Source organism: Sciurus carolinensis, chromosome 2 (genome assembly GCF_902686445.1).
Source record: "Sciurus carolinensis chromosome 2, mSciCar1.2, whole genome shotgun sequence".
NCBI classification, from domain to species: domain Eukaryota; kingdom Metazoa; phylum Chordata; class Mammalia; order Rodentia; family Sciuridae; genus Sciurus; species Sciurus carolinensis.
The window spans coordinates 186,908,934-186,935,599 of record NC_062214.1 but is presented as its reverse complement, the minus strand read 5'-3'; the positions used below and the strand labels follow the sequence as shown (position 1 = coordinate 186,935,599).

Sequence of the window (26,666 nt, the reverse complement as noted above, 5' to 3'; positions counted from 1 at the left end):
ACTAGATGATGTAAAAGAACAGTTAAGCTAAAGGTGCCTAGTGTTTATTGACTACTAGCTCTGGGCTAGACACTGTGCTAAGCACAGACCTTCTCAGGACTGACAGAGTGGCTGGACAGTCTGTGAGACTCGGCACCCCCAGGGCAGATGCAGGAGGTACACTAAGCTGGCCAGCTGGCTCTGGGGACATCTGAACCTCAGGACAGCCATGTGGATATTCCAATGGACTTTCTATTGTGAAACACACTTGGTCACTGCCCATAGGAAAGTCATCGTCTGCTGCATTGGTTTTCAAAGTGTGGCCTGGGGACCCACCTTTGAGGGGTAGGAGGCTCTGTGAAGCAAAAACTTATTTTCATGATGCAAGAAGCCGGCACGCTGTTTTCACTTTCATGTGCCCACAAGTGTGTAGAGGCCAGGTGATGTGACGTCCCAACAGCCTGAGAGCAGCCATGGGAATTCATCTGGCTCCTAGCTGCACTATAAAGAGTCTGCAAAACCATTAAACAATGCCACTTTGCTTTTTCTTTTAATTTTGGAAATTGTCACACAAATGTCTTTATTATTTTAAAACTAATAAATTAATAAATATTTGTAGATTCCTGTTTAAATTTCTAATATAGTTAATATAAAACCCCATGTAAGTGGGCTGGGGTTGTGGCTCAGCGGTAGAGCACTTGTCTGGCACGTGTGAGGCACTTGGTTCAATTCTCAGCACCACATGAAAATAAGTAAATAAAAATAAGGTATTGTGTCCATCTACAACTAAAAAATTATTTAAAAAAATCTGTGTAAATAAGTTTTTCATGATTCTCAATAATTATGAGGGTGAAAAGGGGTTCTAGGAGCAAACAGTTTGAGAACTGTGGTTCCAATGGTCACAGACAGGGCAGTAGAGGGGCCTCTGCAAACCTAAGCTTCCAGAGGGTTCCACGAGCCAGGCTTCCACTGAGGGACCAAAGGTGCCTCCCAGGCTGTTTCTATGATGATACATCCACCCATGGTTCCCTTCAGGGGTCTCACCTTTATTTCCATACGGTTCTGGGGGCAGATCATATGGCACAGGAAAAGGTGGTGTGGACTCCTGGCTGCCAGAGAAGAATTTGTGTTTCACTTTGAAGCTGTCCAGGCCCTGCAAACACACAGATGGGCTCAATGATTGTACTCCATTTTCCAAATGATAACAAGAAAACTAAAGCCAAACTGAAACAAAAATGAACCCAGAAGATCCTAAGCAATCATATTTTTATGACATTTACAACAAAATTCAAATGATTTCAGAGCTATTTTCAATGTTTGATAGGCAAATATATTTAACAACTCCTCCCAATTATTTTCTTTCCTAAAAATAAGAGTTGACATTTTAGGAATTAAATTAAAAGCTTGCAAGAGTTTAACAAAGGATACACAGAAACAAGAGAAACAATTTTGGATATTATAGCCCATTTCTACTAAACACCATGTACAGTTGGCGGGGAGTTTTAGAACTCACTGTATAAAAATACCTCAAATGCTTTCAATATTGCTATAGTAACAGGCAGCCTGTCCTGAGAAAGAAGAAGTAAAAGTTGTTTTCGTGTATAATGGAAGTGCTCAAATTAATGGGATAGGAATAGAAAAATGGAAATTCTCCATGGCCTATCACAATGGAAAGTTTATTCCAAGAACTGCGGAACAGGGAGCAGTCTTAGGTATGACTCAGGTGGAGGTGGAGGTTCTCCTGGCTGCGGTGCACATCCTGTCCTTCCCTCACTCATTAAGACATCAGCACTCTGGGCCCCACACACAGGCTTTTTTTTTTTTTTTTTTTTTTTGAGAAAGAGGAAGGTTTATTGCTTTGCTAGCAAAGGAGAAACACAGGGGACTCCTGTTTCATAAGCTGTGATTCCACCCATTGGCAGGAACAGGGGGCTTTTGAAGAGGCTATTCAAAGGTTACATTCCACATGTTCTCTGTTGGAGTGTAACTCACTTGTGAATTTGGGAGAGTGATTTCTGAGATCTTCTGGTACCATCCCCCAAATCTGGATTACTTTGTTCCTAAGGTGGGGGTGCTCAAGGACAGATAACTCTGCCTAAGATAGGGAAGAAAGGTAGTCCTGTTTCCCTGAGATAGTAGGGGGAGAGGTTAGGGAGAGAAGAAGAGAAAGGAACATGTCCATTTTAAAAGTAAGTAGCAGTGGCAGAGCAGCAAGGGTTGTATTCAAAGCATAAAGTGGACCATGGTTACATTTCCCCACTGTCAATTTCTACATTCCATTTCTATGGAAAAATGGGTGACATCATCTCCAAACTGCTTCCTGCTGAAAGGGGGCGAAGTTGGGGGGAGTACCCAAAGTCCTTGTTTTCTATCTGGGGTGGGAGGCAGCGCGAGGACAGTTAAGGGTACTTGGCATCAGAGCAGTCCAGAGGTCCGCAGTGGCAGGCGGCACATGACTGGACAAGGCATACAGAGGGCAGGGTCGTGCAGATGGCCAAGGCTGTTGCAACTTTATTAAGTTCAGTCTCCTTTTACTCAAAGTGGATCACGATGGAGCGATCTGTACCATTCAGGGAGAGAAGGCGGAAGGTCCTGAAGCAAAAGGAGCTTCTGCAGCTGCTGGGATGGCCCCTGGTCCCTCATTGTCCTCACAGCAACAGCTCCTCTGCCCGAGGGCAAACTCACCATCTCCTAACTCTCCAGCAGCTGGCTCTTAACAAGTTCACCAGCTACCTTGTATCCTCAGCAGGGAAGGGGGTTTCTTATAGAGCCAGGCCTGTCTGAGAAAGCTGGAGTTGGGCTGCTCTTGGGTCCCATCTGGGGTTCTGAATGTGTCACTGAAAGCTCAGTCCTTATTGCTAATGCCAGTACAATAATGAGGACATGGTTTTGAGAAAAGGAAAAAGAAGCCTTAGTGCTTGGCTATCAAAGGAAAAACACAGGGGACTCCTGCCCCAGAAGCTGTGCTTCTCCACTTGGGAATCTTCTGGGCCCCTCCTGGATCGCCCTGGAACTCTGCTGGCTAGGCTGCCTCTCACTTCCTCCTTCCATCATCCAAACACAGACTGCCCTTCAAATCCTAAATACCCACATACTAAACAGTGCCAAACATAAAAAGAATAAGGACCAAGGTTCTCAGTCCCTGTGATCACTAAGAGTAAGGGAGGCTGGCCACACAGTGTAGGACACAAGAGTCACACTGACCTCTGCTTCGGACAGTGGGTTTCAGTCTTTGCTTTGGCACTTGCCAAGCTGTGTGAATGGCTGATGCTCTCATTCACTCATTCATTCAACAAATGGAAGGACGAAGGAGCCCCAAGAGCCTAAGGTCATCACATCTATTTCTTATAATTTTATAACTGCCGCTTTGTTAACCCATCGAGGTGGGCTTCTGTGCTGAACCTAACACAGGTCCAACAGGACACTCACGGGGAAGATGCTGACTACGACCTCATCCAGTCGGAACAGGGATAAAGAGCGTGCCCAACACCACAGAGGGCGGCACACTCCGGAGTCCAGGCCACCCTGATCACAATGCTTGACTCCCTACACTGGCAGAACGAGGGATGCCATGAGATAGACGATAAGCCCTGCTCCAGGGTCTGCCCCTTGTCCTCCCTTCTCTGGGTGGCACAAGACTTTTGTCCCAAGGGAACCTGGAAGTTCGGTTGCTAGGATACCCAGGTTGGTGATATGCAAGATTCAAGTTCCTTTGGTCTGGCTTGGAGACTCTGCTGGCCCCCGTCCAAGACTAGGACAAGAGGTCAAGGGGCTGACGAAGTCTCCCGTGGGTCAGGCATGTGCCATGGCCTGTATGCACAGGAGTCACTGTCCCTCTCCCTGTGGAGGTACAGCTGGGAGGAGACATGGAACAATGCATCCATAAATGAAATACCTGCACCCGTGAAAGTGCTGCGAGGAGCGGCCCGAGGGTACTTTCAGAGACCAGCATGGCTACTGTAAGTTTTGGGGAGGAAGTGGTCAGTGGAAGCCTCCGTAAAAACGGTGGCAGTGACATCAAAACCTAAGAGGAGCAGGGTTTGGAGGTGGGAGAGGAAAGTGTCCCAGGGAGGGAAGAGCATCTGCCAGGCCCAAAGGTGGCCAACAGCATGGTGTGTGCTAGGAAGGAAGATGGCTGGTGGGACGGGTGGCACTGTGTGTGAAGCCTGGGGAGCCACACGGCTGGTGGCACTGCGTCACCGTTCTAACTGCAGTGCCCAGCACACGTCCTGGTGCGTAGTGGGTGCACAGACGCAGAAGGAAGGACCTTCCCTGCCTGCCTCATGGGATTCTGCACGAGGGCCAATGAGCTCGCGGGAGTCCTGCACCGCCAGACCTATGGAAAGTGTGGCGGCAGCGCTGGTGAAGGTCTGACCCACGCCCGGCGCAAGGCAGCGGGCGAAGCCTGGCACCCACGCCAGGCCCGAAAGGGATGACCTGTTACCAGTGGCAGGATAAGGAAAGGCTCTGTAGAGAGTAATGTTTTAGTTGCGCTTTGAAAAACGGGCATCTTGTGACAGGCAGTGACGGCGGGGAGAAGCGGCACAACGGACGATGGAGGGCAGAGCTGTGCAGCAGCAGGGCGTCTGGGGTGGCGAGAGCGGTGTGGGCAGGCGAAGGTCACACAGGGCACTGGGGGCCAGACTGGTCGGCGTTTTGAATGAGAAAATGAGAAGCTGCATAGATGTCTATGGTTTGCCCCGTTAAATGGCTCCCCAGGCTGGAGTGGCTCGGGATGGGCAGGTGGGCCAAGCGCGGCTGTTGGGAAGAGTGGCTGTCCACTGGGAGCTCTCAAGTTCATCAATGGCAGACGTCAGAACCCTGAAGATGTGGCCCCAGTGCGAGACAAGCCGCCCCCGTCAGCACTGCTGCTCACAGTTGGGTTGATTCTCTCCCACTTTGGACCCAACGTGCCACAGGGCCCCAGTGAAATGCGTGGCCTCTACCGCAGCAGGCGAGCAGCTGCAGAGGCTCTGGAGAGACGCCTGCCCCCAGGGTCAGCCAGATGGACCCGGATCCTAGAGAGGGAACAACAAGCTCCTGTGACTCGAACAGGCAGGGGACAGAGGATGACAATGGGCTACACGGGGCTGGTTGAGACCCAGAGCCAGGTGACTGGATGGAGTGGCTGGTGGAGGCATAAAGAAACAAATCTGAAAGAGACTGGGAAAAACAAAACAAAATGAAACCCAACGACCTAAAAAACCCCAAATCAGGGACTGGGAGGGTGGGCGAGGAGGGGGGCCAGGAGCCCCAGGGACCTAAAGACCACCACAGCCTGCTCCCTCCCACAGCTGCTCCCGCTGGCCGGCAGGGTGGTGGTTCTCACACCTCACCTTTGACGTCTTCTGGATCTGGGGAAACCTTATAATCTCCTACTCCGTAGGTCACTTATTTGACCTGTGACTCTAGGCAAGCTACTTAACCTTTCTGGGCCTTGATTTCCTCATCTATAAATGAAGACAACGGCATCTGATTTATGATGCTACTGTGAGGATATAAGTTATTTAGAACCACGAGTAGTACATGATAAGTATTCCAGAAAAATAAACCAACGTAACCCTAAGTATATTCAAGGTGGGATCAGTAATGTGGCTGCTCCTACTTCTCAGAGGAGGAAACAGCTTTGGAGGTTAAATAGTTACCCAAGGCCACACAGTTAGCCAAAGTGGCAAGGCCGGACACGGAACCATGTCCTTCTGAGGCTTGGTCCTGCGTTCCTCTGACCAAGCAAAGAGATGGTCTCACATTTACTACCAGGGACCATGACAAGGAAAGAACCCCATGGAAGTCTAAGGGTCCACATTACACAGGCTGCTTCAGAATGAGCCACTTCTGGAAATCCTGGTGTCAGAGGCCACAGACTGGGAAGTGATGCCTATTCAGTGATTATTTAATATGTTTATGGAGTTTGGGGTTTAAAAAATAAAATGACTCACCCCCTCTGAGCTCCTAGCTTATTATTTTCAGCTGGGTCAGGGCAATGAAGATTCTGCACGGCCTGGACCCAGGCCTCCGCTCTGGGCTGCCTGACCTCAGACGGGGTTTGAACCTCCACGTCAACAGGAACCAATATGCTTCTCTTTTAAATGCCATTTATGATCCAAATTCTAGGGTATTATGTAAAAAAAAAAAAAGTGCCACTTTTCCCTTCAATCTGGTTGTCAAACAGTTTGAAGCGGTCTCCTAATTATCGTATTTATCTCTCGCAGTGCATCACGTGGCACTCTGCCCTCCCGGGCCCAGATGCTGGCAAGGCAGTGGGGAGCGTGTGTGCACGAACCACCAGGTGAGAGGGGCCCACACGTCACACGCGAGGCACTGCGGCGCCCCTTCAGCAGAGCTCGTCGCTGCTGGGACCCCTGCTCCACCGTGCAGGACGAGAGGCACGCTCAGACTGCAGCCACGGCCACAGTTCACACGCGGCAACCCAGAGGTAAAACCCTGCACAGGGCATCACGGTCCCCCAGGGTAAGGCTGACTATTCCAGAAGGAGCACGCTGCTCAAGGACCAGTGGGCAGGGAAGCAAGTCACAGGAAGGCGCGGCCTGTCCTTCCTGTGAGGTGGGAGCCAGCCCCACTGTGGGCGTTTCGGGCTCAGGGTTTAGGCAGGACTCCACAGTCTCTGGAGGGTGAAGTGATATCAAGACTGGAGGACTAGCCTCTGCTACTGCCCGGCCATCAACCGTGGCCTCTCTGAGCCCTTGCTGAGTTCTAGCTCTTCCCTCTCACCGGATCCTGGGAGGGAGCTACTGTACTGTCCCACAGTACAGCTGAAGACAACAAGGCCACAGAGGGAAGACGACAGGCCCGGCTCTGCCTCACTGCCAAGTCTGCTGTCTTTCTGTCACTTTGGAGCCTACAGATCTGAGCTCCCTAAATCTTAGAACTGTGTGTTCTCAGGGAGGTCCTCTGCTTGGTTCTTGGGACCTCTCCATATGTTCATCCATATTGTTTCTTTCCAAGTTATTTCAGCGTCTCTGGCTGAGGCCAAGAGAAGGTGCCCAGGATTAGTCACTAAGGGTGCTGCTCCATGCCTGCACCCCAATATGCCTACAAGGATGGTGTCCAAGAACATGGGGGACAGGGATGGAGAGGAAGCCAGAGGCATGCGGTTCCAGTGGTCAGTGGACCATGATGCCAGGAATCTGGATATCATCTCATGGGCCAAGAGGAGCCACTCAAGGCTCAAGGGCAGGGAATTACAGACCTGGACCCCAGGACAGAAACTTGGCCCTGAAGCCGAGAGAACAGTGAGAAAACAGGACGGGAAACAAGGGAGTCTTCGACAGGGTAGACGGGGCAGGATGTGGCAAGAGGATGGATAGCTAGAAGCTGCTGTGATCAGCTGGGGGAACGTAAGAGGCTATCAAGAAACCTCACATGAAATGCCACTTTCCAGCTGTGGACTCCTGGGAAACCCGGGAGCCTGAGCCACAGCCACAGAAGGGAGCTCTAGCCACAGCGTGCGAGGCGGGTGAGAGTCCAGGGCCTGACCAAGTGTGTGCTCAACAAACACCAACGGGACTGGCGTTGCATCTTCCGACACTCAGATGCCTTCAGGTTTGCAACACTGACATCACTGGATCTTTCCTATAACTGAGATTTTCAAGCCTAAATGTGTTAGTCTTTCCTATAATTGAGGATTTTTAAGCCTAAATGTGTTAGTCTAAAAGTTAAACACACTTCTCAAGTACAGGGTCAAACCAGAAAACACTAGATAACTGATAAACTGAAATTAGACCTCAAAAGAATTAGGTCTTTGACTTCTTAAACAAGCTTTTATTAGTAACCTATTATGTACCAAGCATCTCTAAGTGCTGGTCGTACAAGGTCAAATGTACCAAATTATTCTGAGTCCTGAACAAGCTGCCAATGAAAGGGAAAGCTACTAATGCTCTAACTGCAGGTGAGATCAATCTTGAGAGGATGGCTTTATGGATTCATTCACTTAAAAGAAGCAGAAAAAAATGGACGCAAATCTTTATTTAGTTGTTACCGGGGACTTAGCTTCCAGATCAATTCCAGGGGTTTCATGTGGCACCTTTATTATGATGGGACATGCTAACTCTCCATCCACTATAGTTTTTCAGTCCTAAGGGGCATTGCCTCTTGGCTGCTGAGTGACAGGTCCTTATCATGGCTGCAGGAAAGTAGGGAATTGCCAGGGTCCCTGGAAATGTTTGACACTGTGTCTGTCCTATCTGCAACACTGGCCTCAGGTCAGCAAACAGTACACAGTGATAGAGGTGGCAAACTGGTGAAGGACAAAAGAGGCAACTCTGGGTACTGATAACTCAGAAATGTGGGTGGTGCAGACATGGAGCTCTGCCTGGGAGGCACAAAGGGAGCCTGATCTCCAGAGACGAGACCTAGGCAAGAGGATGACTGCAGAACTCTGAGAGTCCCTTTGGAAGCATGTAACCAAAAGCAGTAACAGGCATGTCCTAGGCAGGTGTGGTGGTGCACACCTGTAACCCCAGCAACTTGGGGGCTGACGCAGGAGGGTTGCTAAATTCCAGGTCAGCCTTGGAACCTTGTCTCTAAAGAAAAAGGGTTGGGGTGTAGCTCAGTGGTAGAGCACTTGCCTAGCATGTGCCAGGCTCTGGGTTCAATTCCAAGTTCTGTGAAGAAGGAAGGAGGAGGGAGGGAGGATAAAAGAAGAGGAATATATCTTTCTAGTATCAAAAAGGGAAACCTTTGCAACAAACTGCATTCTTGTCAGCGAACATCTTAAGGGTTATGATCAATACAGAAATCCCCAAGACATTTATTTAGCCAATATATGGGATTGGCAGCTGTACCGCAATGGGCCGCTGGGCGAGGGCCTTAATGAACAGGCAGCTGCAGAGAGTCTCTGCACTGCAAGCTGCTCACAACACGATCTGAGACCATGTTTACGCCCTGACTTTACACAATACATACTGGTTCAGTTTCCCCAGACTCCATTTTGCAGATTTCTTCTGCTCAAGTTGCTCAGAATAGGGCACATGAGCTCCAGGAAGATGGACTAACAACTGTTTGCTGAGAGCCTCCTACGGGCCCCAAGAGAAAGCAGCCCCCCCTCCCGTCAAGGGAACGCGCATTGACGACCACAGTACAGTGGGGTATGTGACGAGTCCACAGGGTCCTGGGATGCAGAGGGGGAGGCTGCAGTGCAGACAGTTGTGGCAGGTGGAGGTGCTTCTCCAATAAAGGCGAGGGCTGGCTATGGGGCCAGGCCTGGCCTAGCTCCTGGAGAACCTCGAGTCCCGCATGGTGGGAAGGCGGAGTGCCAGGAAGAGAGGTGAGGGCAGAGGCAGGAGCAGCCGGAGTCAGACCCCGAGAGAAGAGGAGGTCATGCAGAGCCTGGACTCCGCCTCAAGACCCGAAGCAGGGTACAAAGGACCAGATTTGCGGTTGACAAACAACATCCTGGCAAGAGCATGAAGAGCAGCTTGCAGGTGCCTGGGGGTGAGCTTGAGGCTCCTGTTCTAGGAGCTGACAAGCTCTGGACACAGGCTGTGGGGATGGTTGGGGGTGACAGAGTACCAAGCGAACTGAAGGAGGGAGGAATGACAAGGTACGGGGGTGAAGAGCTGTCAGGGATGATTTCCACACAAGGACAGCAGGTGAAAGGTGACAGTATTTCATTAATAACCAGATTGTATGCTTAGTGTGGTTTAAGAAAATTTTGATTGTATCTACAATGCCCATATCCTCAAGTAACTTCTAAATAATAATTATAATCACTGTAACTTAAGAATTGTATAAGATTCAAATTCTCTGATAATTGGCCTGAGTAGCTGATGGTTTTCCGCCATTCAAGTGGGACAAAGTCCGACCCGTGAGTCCTGCCTGCCAGGTCTCCTTCATACCGGGATTCCAGCCTCTCCTGCCCATGCCCCAGCCCTCACACCACTCAGGGCACAGGCGTGGCTGCTTCCTCCGGGAATCTAACACACGCGGGTACCTCTGTCTGGAAGCCTCTGGGCCAGACAGTGGGCTGCACATGCACTCTTTCTCAGGGCCGGACAGAGGGCGTCTCCTTACAGAAGGCCCTCCTGAGCCGCCCGGCAGGTTCCATGCTCCCTCTCCTCAGAGCCCTTTATTGCGAACTCCCTGCATCCTGGTTTCATTGCACGCTGTACATTCCTTGTTTCTTCCAATTACCCTGGAGTTTACTGAGAATGAAGACACCAGCTTAGTCCTCATTCTGTCCCCAGAGTCTACCCTGAGGCAGCCACGGGGTGCTTGCCGAGCTCTGTCAGAGTCAAGGGGATCAACCCCAGGCTGCTGCAATGTTCAGCTCTGAGCTGGGAACCAGCAGGGTGCCTACTGCACGCTGCCCTCACAGGCTCGGCATCCAGTTCCAGTGCTCCCACAACCCTTTGGGTTGTCCCCAAAGTCATCACCACAGATGTTACTCTGTGAAGGGCACACAAAGGGAGTAACAGAGTTGCTTAAAGCCATCTGTACCCAAACCCAACACCACTTTTCACAGATTGACAAGACACGCCAGCTCATTTTCAGGTGAAACCCCCTGGAACCCACCTGTCAGGGTGGTATCTTAGCTTACAATCCTCCCTTCTCTGGAAACAAGCTCATTATTGGGAAACACCTTAGGAGAGTCCCGAGACATAGAAGGCAGACCTAGGCTTGAGAAGTCACTGGAAATGCAGAATGGCCAGGTCCTGAGTTGCCGTGGGGCCACACTGACGGTAGCAAGCAGAGAGATCTACTGCTAGGTCCCCAAAGCCAGATGACCCCCTCCCACGTCTTGGCTGTTCAACGACTCCTGATTTCATGAATTCCTCCAGCATCTTTCCCCTCCTCTTGGGGGGTTAAGCTGTTACTAAAAGAATAAGGCCTGCGGTCTCTGAGGTCTTCTCACTCAGGCCAGAGCCTCCCTCCTATCGCAGGGGCACTCAGCTCACACCTGGGACATCTTTCCACTCCCAGTCAGGATGCCTGTCTGACTATCACCTAACTGAGTGGGCGAGGTGAAACCACTTCTGAGTATTCTAACCCCTTGGCCCAGTTACTTATGATTCATCGAAGGTCACAGACAAACCAATCACATGGGGAAAGGGCTGGGGACCAGATGGTGCAGTGTGCAGGTCCTTTCCGGGTCAGGAGACAGCTGGCAGTAAAGCACTGTTACAGGCTGTGTGTGCTGAGAAGCCAGCACAGGGTGGGGGATGCTGTCACTATCTTGGTGTGTTACTTACATGGTCACCCTGGTTGGTGCCAGGCTCTGAATCCATTGGCAGAGTAAAGAAGGGGAGCCTGTTTGTTATATTCTTGGCTGATGGTCTCCCTAAATAGCAGAATCTCTATTTTACCTTGAACCAGCTACAGCAGGGCTCTTTCTTATTCCAAAAGTACAGAATTAAGAGCCAGTGTAAAGACAGTTTGGAGAGTCTCATGATTATTCCCATTCCCCCTCTATGATCCTTCTCTAAGGTGCAGAGAGAGGACATCTGAGGTGAAAACTAGCAGCTGAGAAGGGCCTAGAGGACGTGCAAGGGCAATACATATTTATATTACCATTTTCATGATCAGGGATAAGGTGAGAACGGTTACAAAAGATGAGGATTTCAAAAGCTGACAAAAGTTAAACCAGGGCGATGTAGAATCTTCTTGTTTCTTAAGGTGTCACTGGGAGCTGACTCCAGCCTGAGTCTGAAGCCACAGTCACTGAAGTCACCCCAGATTACTCAACACTGGTATCCTATTTCCCACAAAGCCAGGACAAAGGTGGACGGATCAGAAAGGGATTGTGAGAAGACTGAGGTCTCAGGCTAGTCCCACTCTACCCGTGGAACCTTGGGGACACTATTCTTCCCTAGAAAGCAGGGAAACCATCTACCTTACGGGCCTGTGGAAGCTAAGCTCTAGCTATAAGCAGCATATGAATCTTTACTGTTCTCCTTTGTAGGAAACAAAACATTCTGAAATCTCATGACACTACCCTCCAAAGAGGCCAGTGATAGTTTCGTAGTAAGCCCCGAGACAGAGAAGCATGGATAAAGACTGGCAAGGGCCAGGGAGAGAAAGGAGAAGAGCCATCCCCCACAGCATGGCGCAGGGGAGGACAGCAGCACTGTGGGGGTGGGCCAGGAAGGAGGGTGGCCTTAAGGCTGGGTTCCCATGAATCATGTGGGTAAGAATAAGCACCCAGAACCTGCTTAGCTAAACCTGGTCCAGTGAAAGTGGTTCACACTGGAGCCATGTCATGTGTGTTTATCACAAATTCAATTACAGCAAGTGATTTTAGAAAAGGAAGAGGGGTGTGGGAGAGGGAGAGAGAAGCATTAGCCCTGGTACTATGTGGGCAGTTCTGACTGTTCACCACATGAGCCTGAGGAGCGCAGAGGGGAGGCCCTGGGGCCTGTGTGCCTCTAGGAGGGGGACCTCCTCTCTGGGTCAAATGTGATCCTAGCGTTTAGAGACACACATGGCTTGTACAACCTGGTCCCCACACACGAGTCAGCCACTTCATTTGGTGTTTGGCTGTGGAAACCAAGAGCCAGTTAAAAGATGGGAAGTAAGCCAGCTGGCCTGACATGTTGAGAGGCAGCTTCTACCGTGGCACCTTTTAGGGGCACACCCGGCAGGACGTGAGTCTGTCTCCCAGTTCTGCTCTTGCCAATTTCCTTCCAGGTGTAACGGTGCCCTGCCCACCACCAACCCCTTCTTCTTCCCAACTGTATCCTCCTCACCTAAAATGCTAGTGCTTAGCCGGGCTCTTCCTCTGGTGATCTGTCATTTACTCCTTGTGATGACTCTCATGTCATATTTCACAATACTTATTTACACTGCCATTAACTTCACCTGCTGACCTCTAACCAGGTAACCCACTGCATCTGTACACGTGTTTTGGAAGTTCGTCGCACAGACCAGCTTTTAAGAGCACAGGTTCAGGTTTAGAATCCTGATCCTTTATCTGCCGACTCTGGACAGGTCACCATTAATATAGAAGAGAACACAAAAATCCAGCTCTGCTCACAACGAACCCCAAAACTGCTGGAAGAGGGAACTCACAAATGCTGACGGGAGGAAAAGCACGCCGAGCTCGTAGGAGCGGATCATCAGCTGGGCACCGTTCTTCTCTAGTGCTCCCCAGGCGGCCTTGGACAGATTGGCGCTGCAGAGACAGGGACACAGAAAGGGCTGGCTCAGTGAGGCACCTCTGCAGGTCAGAACCACAGCTGCCAGGGTCAGAAAAACACACAGCTGCAATCACGTTGATTCAATTTCTAGCAGAGTTGTGGCATTTTTGGAAGGGGATTTAAATCCTGCTGTAATCCCCAGCTTTATCTAACTGCTAATTTGGGCGAGTTTTATGCTCATCTGCATTTTCCACTGAAGGCAACTATTAAAATAATTATTTTTCTATTTCTTTTTTTTCCCAAGATCCTTTTCCTTTTCATAACTTTTCATAACTTTGGGGTTGCCAGAACCCAAAGTTTTCTGTTGTACAGAAAAAAAACATTTAAGAAAAAAACCATGTTAATATTATTTTGTATAGTAGTATCTTAAGCTTCATGCTTCCTTTCTCTGCCTCTCCTTTTTATTTTTTGGCCAGGCAGTGCTAATGTCTATGTTCATTCTAAAGAAAGCAGCTCTGGGGGCACTAGATTTGATTGTACTTGTATCCAGAAAGAAAAGGTACATTCAGAATCATGCTTTACATGCACAGAGTTGTGGACCTGGCTAAAATTCACCTATGCAGCAGGAAGGAGGAGACCCGGAACTAATCAGGCAGAAGGTGCCAAGATGTACATCAGTTCTCACTTACACTGGATGCTAACAAAGCTGACTTCTGAGAAGGAAGCAGGAGAATGGCTCCTGGCCTCTTGGCTAAGATCAACCACAGAAATGGAGAGTGGCACAGTGGTCACTACAGGCTAGTAGGCAGAGCCTCAGGAAGACAGAGAGAGGCTGGACACTGGGTACCAAAACAAGTACTAATGTTCTGAAGCAAAGCAGAGTGACTACAGTTGGCAAATGGTTACTTTGTATTTTATAAAGAACTAGAAGAGAGGGGTTGAAGGTTACTAACACACACACACACACAAAAATGGCAAATGTTTAAAGAGATGAAAATGCTACTTACTCCTATTTGTTCCATAGAACACATATACATTAATTGAATTATCATGCTGTACCCCTTACATATGGACAACTTTAAAAAAAAGGAATAAAAAATGCACATTGGGATGCTTTGGAGTAGAGACATCTAAGCTCTAAGGCATCGTTTTAGACTCTTCCTGCAGATGTGACAGAGAGATCTCTTCTGCTTTTAACTAACATAAACCTACCATATGCCCTTGTTTTTTCAATTAGGCTCATCTGAACTTGACATCGCTTTCAAAATGTAGTGTAAAACCTCAGCTATTCAGAACCTTTAAAGCAAGGCTTCATGGATAAGTGGGCATTTTAAGAGCCATTCAGAGAGCAGTGACCGCCTTTCTGGTGATGTGCTGGAATAGAAGACAGGCAGTCAGGAGAGAAGAATGATCTAAGGGATGCAGTGGAACATAGGGGAGGGACGAGGATATCAGAGCTAAGGACAACCCTTGAAACCATTCAGCTCACTTAAAAAACTAAAGCACACTTACCAATGTTTCCATTTTTTTAACTGGACCACAATGAGGACAGGAAACCTATCTTTGATGCATAAGGACCCAATGATTGTAAATGTCATTGTCTATGGGGAGTCCAAAGGGACAGAAAATGCAGAGACAGTGGGATGCCTATAGCCAAGTGGTATTATGACTTTAGGAAAGATGTTTTCTTTAAAAGTCCAAGAAGAGCTGGGCACGGTGACGCGCACCTGCAATCCCAGCTGCTTGGGAGGCCTGGGCAACACAATGAGACCCCTCCTCAAAATGAAAAAAACAAACCAAACCAAACCAAACAACCAAAAAACAAAGTCCAAGAAGACAGCCTGCTTTTAGGTCTCTCACCTGTTATTACTAAAGGTGACCTCCTGGACATGAGCAAGGTCTAATGGCAAAACTGTCCAGAGAGTGTGAGGCAGGAGTTGCTATGCCTGCTAGATTCCACCTGCAGGACGACTCTAGACTGTCGGCGGCATGACACCCGGGCCTGAGGCGCCTCTGGAAGGCTACCACTCCACGTCCTGAGGGCTTCGCCCACAGTACAGCAAAGGAGAGCATGAGGACACACTGCTTCCAGCAACCTCTGCTTTGTGTTGGCTTCCAACAGAATTCCAGGAATCTGGAACCTCAAAATAGTGAAAGACTGAAAGCCTCTTGTAGGCGGTCTAGGTGACAGACCGACATTTCTTGAAATATCATCTTTGATCATTTTCTCATTCTGAGCCATGTCTTGAGTCATGGGCACCTGGGACAGCCAGGAAGATGGAGCTATTTCTAAACTCCAAACCGCCTGCCCCTCGCTGGCATGGACAGCATCTACATGTGCAGCCACCACTGAGTCCTTCGCAAAGCACAGCGACACCACGGAGCTCTTGTAAAGTTCTGCTCCTGAAACCCCAGGTGAGTTCCAGTTTCTGTCCTCCATTCGGAATCCACTGTCCATTGTCTGCCTTGGCATCACATGTCCCCCTGCCCTCTCTGCCACCTTCCTTCTGCTCCTTCAGGATGGAGCTGCCTTCTCTCCTCAGTGCTGTGGAGCATCCTGTTGTCGCTGAATGTTCAGCAATGCTCTGTCGCTAAGGGGTGGGGCATCACTTTGAGGTTTGCAACTATTCTGTAAGATGGGGAGTTCTAGGCGAGTAGGATTCTGGATGACCCAAGTTACCTACAGTAGCCCAAGATACTAATGAAGTCAAGATGAATGACACAGGGCTTCTGGGGGCCAGGGGGGTGCTGCTCAGGGCTCGAGTAGAAAGACATTAAAGAGGTTGCGTGCATGTCACTATGCACAATGTGTTTCACAGGAATCTGACATCGTGCAAACGTGGGAGCTGGCTGAACAGTTTTCACACTGTTACCTTCACTCTGAGGCTGGAGCTGAAGTCCGTGGGGCAGGCAGAAGCCAGAGGAAGACAAGAGGGAAGCAGCGAGCTAGAACCACGGTGGAAGCCAAAGCCCGAGGACAGAAACCCATGTCAGAGCTCGTCACCTCTGGGTTGGGGTGACAGTGTCTTGCAGAAACCAGGCCCTTCATCACAGCGCTAAGTACATGGATGTGGCAAGGCCCAGGAGCTAGAGAAGCTGGAGGGGAACTGGGGAGGGAGCGAGGTCTGCCACTGCCTCATGCCAACAGAGCAAGCTGGAGCACACGTCAACATGGGCCATCGAACGACACCATCTCGCATTCACCCCCCAAAGAGCCTACAGCAATCTCATGGGGCTTACCCTAAATTGAAAAATACAAGGAAGGGGATTCTGGAAAATGTGGGTAGCCTAGCAAGGTTGACCCCATTTCCAAGTGCTATGGACTAAATATCTGCATTTATTTACCGAAATCCTAACTCCCAACGTGATGGCATTAAGAGACGGGGCCTCTGAGCGGTATTAGTGGTCACACAGAAGTGACTCCTGAGTGCCTTGTCCTCTTCCTAAAATGTGAGGACACAACGAGAAGGCAGTCATCTGCAATCAGGAAGAGCAACCTCACTCGAATCCTTCAGCCTCTAGAACTATGAGAAATAGATCTTTGTCTACAAGTCACCCAGCCCGTGGCACTTGGTGACAACAGCAAGTCAGTTAAACTAATAGTCACTCATTCAATTAGACAGTTTGTAGGCCCCTGCCAAGGAGGAGCGTGGCTGGTGCTGGATCATTCTGCCACAGCTTTTTAGGACTGGCTTCTAACTAGAGCTTTGATCTCAGTCCACAATATTAAAGTATTGTATCAAAGTTGAAAAATTTAAGAGTAAATTCAATAATATATAACAATTTTTAAAGGAAATATCAGGAAGGTGTAGGAATGATATATAAGGATCATGAAGAAGAAAAGAAAGCAAAAACGACTGGACCTCAAAACAGTAGAGGGTATTGTCTCTACTTTCCTATTAACCTCCTAAGCCACTCCTCCTCTCCCTGGGCTTTAGGTTTTTGTCTCTAGAATGACGGCTAAAATCCCTTCCCAGCCAGGAGTCTGCGAGACTAGAGATTTATCTGTGTTCAGATCTCGTGTTCAGATCTATCTGGAGCCTCCCTTCAGCCCCAAAGAGAAAGGCCTCACTTCTTGCAGAACTGCCCACTGAGGACTGCTCCTCTGAACGTTTGAGGTGATGGACTGGGGAACACTACACAGGAAGAGAGGGGTGTCCAAAGATGGTCTCTGGGCCAAACCCTCATCTTTCAGAGAACACTTTGGTAATGATAGCTGCTGCCTTGAGCACTCTGGAGTGGCTAATTAGGTTCACGCTTAAGTTTTTGTAAGAAAATGGATGAGTCTTCACGATGACTCATGACTGCTGTTATGGTAACATGTGTGCCGATAAAATGTTCATCATTAATTACTTCACAGTCTAGGCAGCAGTGGCACGAAGAGTGCAGAAGTGACTTAGGTTGAGGTTTTGGCCACACACTTCTGGAGGCCAGGCGTGCAGGCCAGGCACTGTCACCGACAGATGCGATGCAGAGTGTTAACTGTGGATGCTGGAGATTAGATCCCGCACCTGCTGAGGAGGGGGACTGAGGGACTCGCCAACGCTGGTGTCACCCCTTCCTCCAGCCCCACAACAGTCTGCCTTCTGGACGTGCACACATACACAGGCAGAACGGGGTCTCCTCTGTTCTGGATTTGCTGTAGATTTTCTAGCGCTCTTGGGCTGTTTCTTTCTTTCTTTTTTTTTAAAATTTTTTGATGTTGATAGACTTTTATTTTATTCATTTATTTATATGTGGTGCTGAGAATTGAACCCAGTGCCTCACACATGCTAGGCAAGTGCTCTACCACTGAGCCACAACCCCAGCCCCCTCTGTTTCTTTTTACAGACTGAAATAGAATTTCACAAGAGATATGAAAAGATAATCTCATTGGAAAAGATTCATGTTGTGTATGGGTACACACAGGCCTATCAGCTTTAATTTTGATAGATTCTATTTAATTTCTCTCTAAGGCATCTTTTCCTATTTAGATTATCACAAAAGATATAAACTACACTTTTCTTGGACTCTTGAGAATTCTGGGTGGATAGTATCTTGTGAATATTTTTTGCAATATAACAGACAAAACATCTCAATTTGACTTCTCTGATTACTGGTGGTATTCAGTATTTTAAATCTCCTAGACATCTAGGTTTCTTAATTCTGTGAATTACTCATTTTTAATTATTTATATGTTTGCATTAGTTTACTGTTGCTTAATAAACTGTCAAATTTAGTTGCTTAAAGCAACAAAAATTTATTATCTCACACTTCTGAAAATCAGAAGTTCAAAACAGATCTGACTGGGCTAAAAATCAAGGTTCTGGCAGGGCTCTATTCCTTCTGGAGGTTCTAGGGAAGAGCTGAATTCCTTGACTCTTTCGGTTTGGGGCTGCTTGCATCTCTTTTCCTCCATCTTCAAGGTCAAAGAGGCAGGCCAAGTTCTTTCCGCACTACTGTCTATCCTGATTTACCCCACTTTCCACTGAGAAGCAGCTTTGTTAATAACACAACTGCCCCATTTTAAGGCCTGTTGATTAGGAAACTTTATTACACCTGCTACCTCAACTCCCCTCTGCCACACAATGTAACTTAAAATGTCTTTGGGCAGCCATTCTTCTGCCTACTACACAGTGGGAATAATTTGCAATCATGTTGTAAATGTTTCCCAGTTAACTTTGTTAATGAACCTTCATTAGTTTTCTTGCTTGCTTTCTTCCTTTTTTTTGCGGGGTTGGGGGGTTGGGGGGGGGGATAGGGGAGTAGCCCAAGTTGCAATTTTGTGTAACTTCTGAGCATGAGGTCTTATTTAGAGAGGCCTTGCCCATCTATTCCAAAATGATGTCTTTTGATGAACTGAATTTCAAAAATATTTTCTGAAGTTCAAAAATGTATCAATCTTTTCTTTTAGTGTTGATGCATGCTGTGTGCTGTCAACTGCATCTCTGCCTACTCTAAGGTCATGAGCATATTCTTGATCTAGAGCTTTAGAGTTGCTTGTTTACTTAGGTCTATCTTTCTTCTGATATTAATTTTGTTTATGGCCCAAGAGAGGACCAGTTACTTATTTCCTTCATGTCCACAGTTATTTTTGACACACACAGTCAATTGTTTAGCACTGCTTCTTGATTAGGTTGGTGCCTGTCAAAAATCTTTGATTATGCTTGTGTCTATTTCTGCACTTTTCTGTTCTACTGATGAATTTACTATGTCAATATCACAGGCTTACTCTGGTTTTACAATAAGTCATAAAATCATGTAAGTCCTGCTTTTCAAAACTGTTTTGGTCTTTGCACACTCATGTAAATTTTGGAATGGGCATGTTCTCTCAAGTTGTCTTGTAGCATAAATACTTTGCATTTCCAAATATATTTTATAATCAGCTTGATTCTTACAAAAATGCCCACTGGGATTTTGACTGAGATTGCAATGAAATCTGTCAACGATTTTGGAAATAACTGACATTTTAACAATATTGAATCTTCTAATCCATAAATGTTATCTCTTTGTATTTCTTTTAACAGTGCTTTATATGTAGTTTTCAGTATAGATGCCTTACACACTTTTTGTTGAAATTATTTCCAGGTTTTTCTTTTAAATATTTGTTTTAGTTGTTATGGACCTTTATTTATTTATTTATATGCTGTGCTGACAATCGAACCCAGTGCCTCACACATGCTAGGCAAGCGCTCTACCACTGAGCTAGAACCCCAGCCCTATTTCTAGTTATTTGATGCTATTAAAATCATTAGGATTTTGCAAATACACAATCATGTCATCTGCAATTACAGTTTTACCTCTTTCTTTACAACCTTTGCCTTTTATTTTTCTTGCATTATTACATGGGCTATAAACTCCACTATAATACTTCAAAAAAATCTCATTTAGTATTCAATTTATTATGTGAGTTCAGAAAGACTTTCCCATACCACTATCATGAAATCACTCAAAGTCACTGTAAAGTTCCACACTGCCATATCCGATGGGAACTTCTTTGACCCCATCTTATTTAATCTCTTAGTAGCAGATGCAACATCCACTATAACTGTCCCTGTTCCTGGCTTGATTAAAATATGGTATTTTAAACTTCTGATATGCTTTGGATTTCTCTCTGCTTTCAATCTCCTTTTCTTCTATATCTGCTCTCTCAGTATGAGAATGCTAGTAATTGGTCCCACTCATGTCAAGATATTTATTTATTTTTAAGGTAAATGTTAACAGAGACCCTGCTTCCAGGGTCACAGAGAATTCTCATAGCTAAAACCTCAATGAAGAGATATCTATAATAGCAGATTTAAAAACACAAGAAAAAAATATTCCAAATTTTTCATGAACAAAAGACAACAGAAAATAGGATTAGATTCTAGGAACTTCAGATGATTGGTCAATTAGATAGTAACTGAAAAGTATATTTAATTTGAATATTAAAAAAAAAAAAACATGAGGCAAGAAAAAAAGCAATGATGCCAATTGCAGCTAGCGCACAGTACCTATTACCTGCCAGGCATTATTTAGTCCTTTTACATATTCTAACTATATTAATCCTCATTCTAAACTACTGGGTATTTATATGTTAGTGTCTGTATGTAATAGGTGATAAAACTGAAGCTAGGTAACTTGCCTAAGCCCTCACAGGTAGTAAATGATAGAGCAAGAATTTGAATTTGGGCAGCTGGATTCAGGTCTGGGCTCTAAACCATGAAACACATGGCATCTTTAAAGGTTCAAAAGGAAAAAATAGAGTGACTGAAATAAAAAACTCTAATGAATAAAATAACAATCACATCTGAGAACAAGACTAATGAACTAGAAGGAAGAGCTGAAGAAATGAGGGAGAAGGCAACTCAGAAAGCAAAGAATGGAAGGAAAAATCACACGCTCCAGAGAGAGGCACTAAGGAGCACCTGATGAGGATCAGAAGTTCAAGAAAGGCTAAGAAACGACAGGCAGTAATATCAGTGAACTACTGAAAAGACAGACTGAAGCATGATAAATCCCGGTAAGACTAAATAAAAATAAATCCACCGTAGTCACACTGTAGGACACCAAAGACAAAGATAATCTCAAAAGCTGCCAGAGGGAAAAGATGGATTTTCCACAAAAGAATGACAACCAGCCTGCGACCTTTTAGCAGCGAAGACTGAGCTGAGAAGCCAATCAGAAAAGCTCTTCAGAGAAGAGCTTTTTCAAATCCAGTTGAATTATTACTCAAAAATAAGGGCAAAAACAAAGGCTGTGTGGAAACTTATTGGCTTAGTGCCAAGAGACAGCCTGTATGAGATAGCTACAAAGAAGACTCAGGAAATCCCACAAACTTGATGGGACAGGGCCAGCAGGGAGAGAGGGGAACAATGAATTAGTCAACTGTGGGTAACTATAAATAAGAACTGAATAAGAAAAATAATGGAAATGATTAATTTTGAAAATCTAAAAATATGATGGAAAAACGACTTTGTGGAGAGGGGTAATTAGGGTTAGACCTCCACGTTTCTTGGCTCTCTGGGAAGGAAGAAGCACTGATTAACTTTTCACTTTTAAACAACATTTTAGGTTTAAGATGAGAAACTGATTATACCTTTCAAATTAACAGAAGGAAAAGGAACGATCAGGATCAGCAGAAGGCAGAAAAAGGAGGGGCAGAAAAGAAAAACATGGAAACTAAAAAGTACAAAGGAAAATCACAGAAAGTGAAAACATCAGTACTTACACTGAACGCAAGTATATTAAAGTCACCTATAAAAAGAGATCACCAGATAAGACTTAGAAGACATGACTAAAAAGCAAAGATATGGAAATATTAGAAGACATGGAACTTTTTAAACACAACACCAAAAACATGATCCATGAAAGAAAACATTGGTAAGCTGGACTTCATTAAAATTTTTTCTTTTTTCTTTTTTTGGGGGGGGGTGAGTGAGTGTGGTGTGTGTTACTGGGGATTAAACCCAGAGGTGCTTAAACACTAAGCCACATCCTAAGCCCTTTTTATTTTTTATTTTGAGACAAGGTCTTGCTGAGTTGCTTAGGGTCTCACTAAGTTGCTGAAGCTGGCCTTAAACTGGCTATCCTCCTGCCTCAGCCTCCTAAATCACTAGGTTTACAGGCATGCACCACCATGCTTGGCTAAAAACTTTTCTGTGAATAAATGTGTTAAGAGAATGAAAAGATAAGCCATATATTGCAAAGAAAATTTTTGCAAAACAGGTCTGATAAAGGACTGGTATCTATGATATACAAAGAACTCTCAAAACTCAATAAGAAATCAAACGACCTGATTAAAAAATGGGCAAAGGATTTGATCAGGCACCTCACCAAAAGAGAAACACAGATGACAAAAATGTCAAAGATCCTCCACATCACAGGTCACTAGAGAATTACAAATTAAACAAGATACTACACACCTATCAGAATGGCCAAAATCCATTACCTGTACCCTCTAAACTTACCCTCTTCTTTTCCTTGGGGTTTTCCACTTACCAACTATAACCATCACCTTGACAAGGATGAAATCCTGACATCCCCTGTTTAGACTTATCAAATTTCCAAACTGGCATCTCCAATGAACTGGATTTTTCTGGATATTACTGTCACCCCAAGCTCAAAACATCAAAAAACAGGATCGGCAAGCCTTCCCCTCTAAAACCAGTCTTTACCCATCTTATTTGGTAAGGCTTAAACAATCTCAGGCATTTGGGTCTTGTCTACAGGCAACCATGTATAGCCAGTTACCAATCTGTTTATTTTTTTCTTTGTGTGTCAGGGATACAACTGCGAGCCTCGCATGTGCTGGGGAAGTGTCTACCACTGAGCTACTACCCCAGTCTTTTATTTTGTTTTTGTTTCAGGCTCTTACAAAATTGGCAAGGTTGGCCTTGAATTTGTGATCCTCCTGCCTCAGCCTACCAAATAGTTGGGATTATAGGTGCACCACTGTGCCAAGCTCCAATTTGTCTATTCTACCCTTGTAACATCCTGTTTCCAACAAGAGCCTCTAGTTCAGGTCCTTTTTACTCTAGAATGCAGATCCAGATGGACTGCCGTCTCAAGTGTTTCATTCCACATCTCCTCCAGTGGTTCTCAGAGAGCATCAATGTGTCCCTTCTACTTGGGTGTACAGTGAATGCCATAACCTGGTATCCAGGACCTTCCACCACCAACTGAATCAATGCTTTAAGCTTCATTTCCCACTATGCCTTTTCATGACACCCCTTTTTACTGAACTGATTCACTGAGTACCTCCAGACCTGTTTATCATTACACCCACATTTTTGCAAACGCAATTTCTTTGTCCATCATGCCTTCCACTCTACCCGCTCCTGTAGATGTCTGAGCTCTTTCCTCCCCCACAGATCCTATCTCTTAAAGGAAGCTGTCTGCAGTGGTTCCAGCCCCCAGATTGCTCCCAACACTGAATCCTGCAGATGTGAGGCAGGCAAGAAACATCTAATTAATTCAAGAAAAGGACCTGACCCACAGGCAGAGAAGATATAAACTGCTAAGGCTACTTTGTTTATTTGAGAATTTTTATATCAGAATTTAGAGCAAAGGACTAATTATTGACAATTTAGCACAAAATACAGGCAAAGTAGGATAGTGAGTAACGGTAGAACGTGAACTCACATGGATTTTGATCACAATTAGTGCTAACCTTGCTCAACTCAGTGAAGCATGGTAATAAAGTTGCCTCATAAAGTTGAGGGAATCATGCCAGATACGCTGCACATAAAGGTCCTTGGCACATATGTGGTGCTTAATAAATGCTAGCTATACATGGAAGGTGATACTAGCCCTTTTCTCTGGTCTGACTCACCAAGAGATGGAATTCTCTGGAAGGCAATTCCACAACCAAGCCTCCTAATCCTACAGTTTTGGTATAGAGGAGTCTAAAAATTATTCACCAGATCACATCACTGATTTTGTAGTCCTAGCACACATGGGCCCACAAGGCAGAAATGTAGTGAACTCCCATTTTAAAGGAAAGAATTTCCTTTACAAAATATAGTTCTATGTTCCCCCCGTCCCAATTTTTATTACAGTTGGTGATAAAGTACTAGGAATGTAGTAGCATGGTTAAAATTAAACCAATCCTGTAGATGTTGAACAATCTTGTGAGTTTAAGTACCAATGGGGATGTATCACATTAGCTGTTTTCAAGCGTGGGAATCATTTCTTACAGATACTGAGTATTAACAAAGAAATATCAGCAGGAAAAAAAATGAAAATGGTCATGATGCATGTTTTCAAACAGATAAGCAAGAGCAGAGCACTGCAGGAGATTAGCACTTGGGCGTGGGTTTGTAAGTAAAAGTTCTGACAAATCCCCAAATGGATTCTGAAAAATCTATTTGCAACCTCACTTGGTTCCTGTCACAGGCAAATCCTGACTCCCAAACCAAGTCTTCACATTCACACCGAGTCCTCAGTGTAGGCTCCCGCATTCCCCATGGCCTAGTCCAGCCCACCTGTTAGTTCTGTCTTTAAATGGATCCTTCATCCTTGATCCCATAAAGGCAACTCTAAGGACTTTCGAGGCCATTACATCAGCAGTGAGGATCTAAAATGACAAAAATCACTGTCCAGAAAGATCAAAATTGCTTTTCAAATTTCAGGTCAGAACTGGTATTAGAACATTACATCAAATAATTTGAGTATATATTTAGTAGTGACTAATGTGATAACCAAATGCTGCTATTTTATTTTCTACCAAAAATTTCCATTATTTGGTGTGGAAATACCAACTGCCTTTCTCTTATGTTAGAAAGGCAATAAATACAAGGACTTGAAAAGAGCAACTGACTTAATTTGGTTTTGGTTTTGGCTACCTCTTACCTTTCCAGTCCATACTTTTGGGCACCAATTTCTCCACCTACGATATGGATTTGGCACTCTATGCTCACTGAACTAGGATATAATGGGGCAATGAATGATATAATCAAGGTGAAAGTGCTTAGAAAATTATAAAGCACAACGCAAAAGTAAGGTTTGGAAAGCACCACTCTGAACGGAACTGTGAATGTTAGAACAGACACTGGGAGATCTTTTATCATGGTTTTTAAAAAGATTCTTTTTTTTTAACCTGGAAAACTCTTTGTTCAAAGGAAACATTTAAAGCAAACAAAAAGCCACTGTCTCCGGATGAACCAAGGAGATACCTACCCTCCTCCCTCCTGCCTGCTATTGTGGTAGACTCAGAAAGGAGTTTCTAGAACCTGCAGGGCTGCAAGGAACACAGTGTCCACTCCACGGATTTAGCCCAAGCCCTGGATGGGCAGAGAGGCAAACAGGCCTGGAGAGGGGCAACGAGGGTCTGTAAGCAGGAGTGGGGCTGCAGACATGGGCCACTTACACTGCCAGGGAAGACTGACAGGGCTGGTGCATGGCCAGTGCTTGGTCATTTTACCTTAGAGACCCTGAAATGCTTTCTGAAGACGATTCCTCTCCCAAAGCCCCTGAGGCTGTGGGACTGCAGCCTGCTGGGAGCCACTCCTGTAATTTTTGGAGTCTTTCCATGAATAGCACCAAGGACGGAAGGTTTTCACCAACACCTTTCCAGGTAGGAAAGGGCTAGTGACCAGCTCACCAAGCCTGGTGTGGGAGCTCGTAGGGAACAGTGCTCACAGCCCTGCAGGCAGCCCCACCCTGCTCACAGTCAGCTGTGACCATGCCTGGCTGACCCCTGCCTCAGTGTAGGCACGTGAGTCCCCTCCCGTCTTTCCCCTCGGCTGCCACCTCTGGGTCCCAAGGTCCTATGCTTGGAGGTCTGCCTCAGCACCTCAGGAGGCTTCCTTCCTGCTCCATGTTCTATTCTCCCTAGTCTATCCCATAAACTAATTCCCGAAAGAGTATGACTTGGAGGAAACAAGATCCGGATTCAGTCTGACCTCTGTGCCCATTTCCACATTAATAAAATAGGTATCAGAATATCTGCACTATTTAGATTTCAGAAAGCACAGGACAGTATTATCATGAATATAAAATAGTATGACATTGATAAAGACCAAATAACAACTTACCAGAAATATTCATAAAACACTTCATTCTCTTGTCCAAAAACCTTCAGTGACCCTTAACTACAAAGTCCACCAAACGTGATGCCATCCACCTGACAGGTTTCTCTCCCAGCCCTCTCTACACAATGCTCTGTGCCAGCTCAGTGACCCCTTCACCTCCCCAGCTCTCCCGGTCTCGAGAACTTCGAGGTCATGATTTCTTCTACATAACGTGCTCAGCTAGACCTACTGTGTGTGAGCTTTCCATCAGTATAACAAAATGCCTGAGACAATTAAAGGGAAACAGTTTATTCTGGTTGAGTTCTGGAGGTTCCAGTCCATCACTGGTTGTCCCATGACCTTGGATGTGTGGTGAGGCAGCACAGGGTACAAAGTGCAGGGCAGGGCACAACTGCTCATCTCAGGCCAGAGAGCGGAGCAGAGAGAACGGCCTGGGCCTCAATTCTCTTTCAGGGCATGCCTCCAGGACCTCCCACGAGGCTTCCAACAGGTCACCTGGGGTCCAAGCCTGTACCGTGTGGACCCTGGGCTGGGGCACACTCCTCCAGACCACAGCAACTGTCAAGTGCTGCTCTGCCAAGCACCAAAGGCACCACTTCCC

The 26,666-nt window shown here is 46.2% G+C and overlaps 1 protein-coding gene across 3 annotated transcripts in view; it reads right to left on the bottom strand.

Annotated features, from left to right (window-relative positions):
- Tdp1 (tyrosyl-DNA phosphodiesterase 1) overlaps positions 1 to 26,666 on the bottom strand; it is an 82,112-nt gene that overhangs the window by 4,262 nt on the left and 51,184 nt on the right. For all 3 annotated transcript variants that reach the window (XM_047541886.1, XM_047541889.1, XM_047541888.1), the window contains 2 exons: positions 13,006 to 13,108; positions 1,024 to 1,132 (listed from right to left, as the gene is read on the bottom strand). In XM_047541886.1, coding sequence (XP_047397842.1) covers positions 1,024 to 1,132; positions 13,006 to 13,108 — 212 coding nt within the window. The remainder of the gene's footprint in view (positions 1 to 1,023; positions 1,133 to 13,005; positions 13,109 to 26,666) is intronic.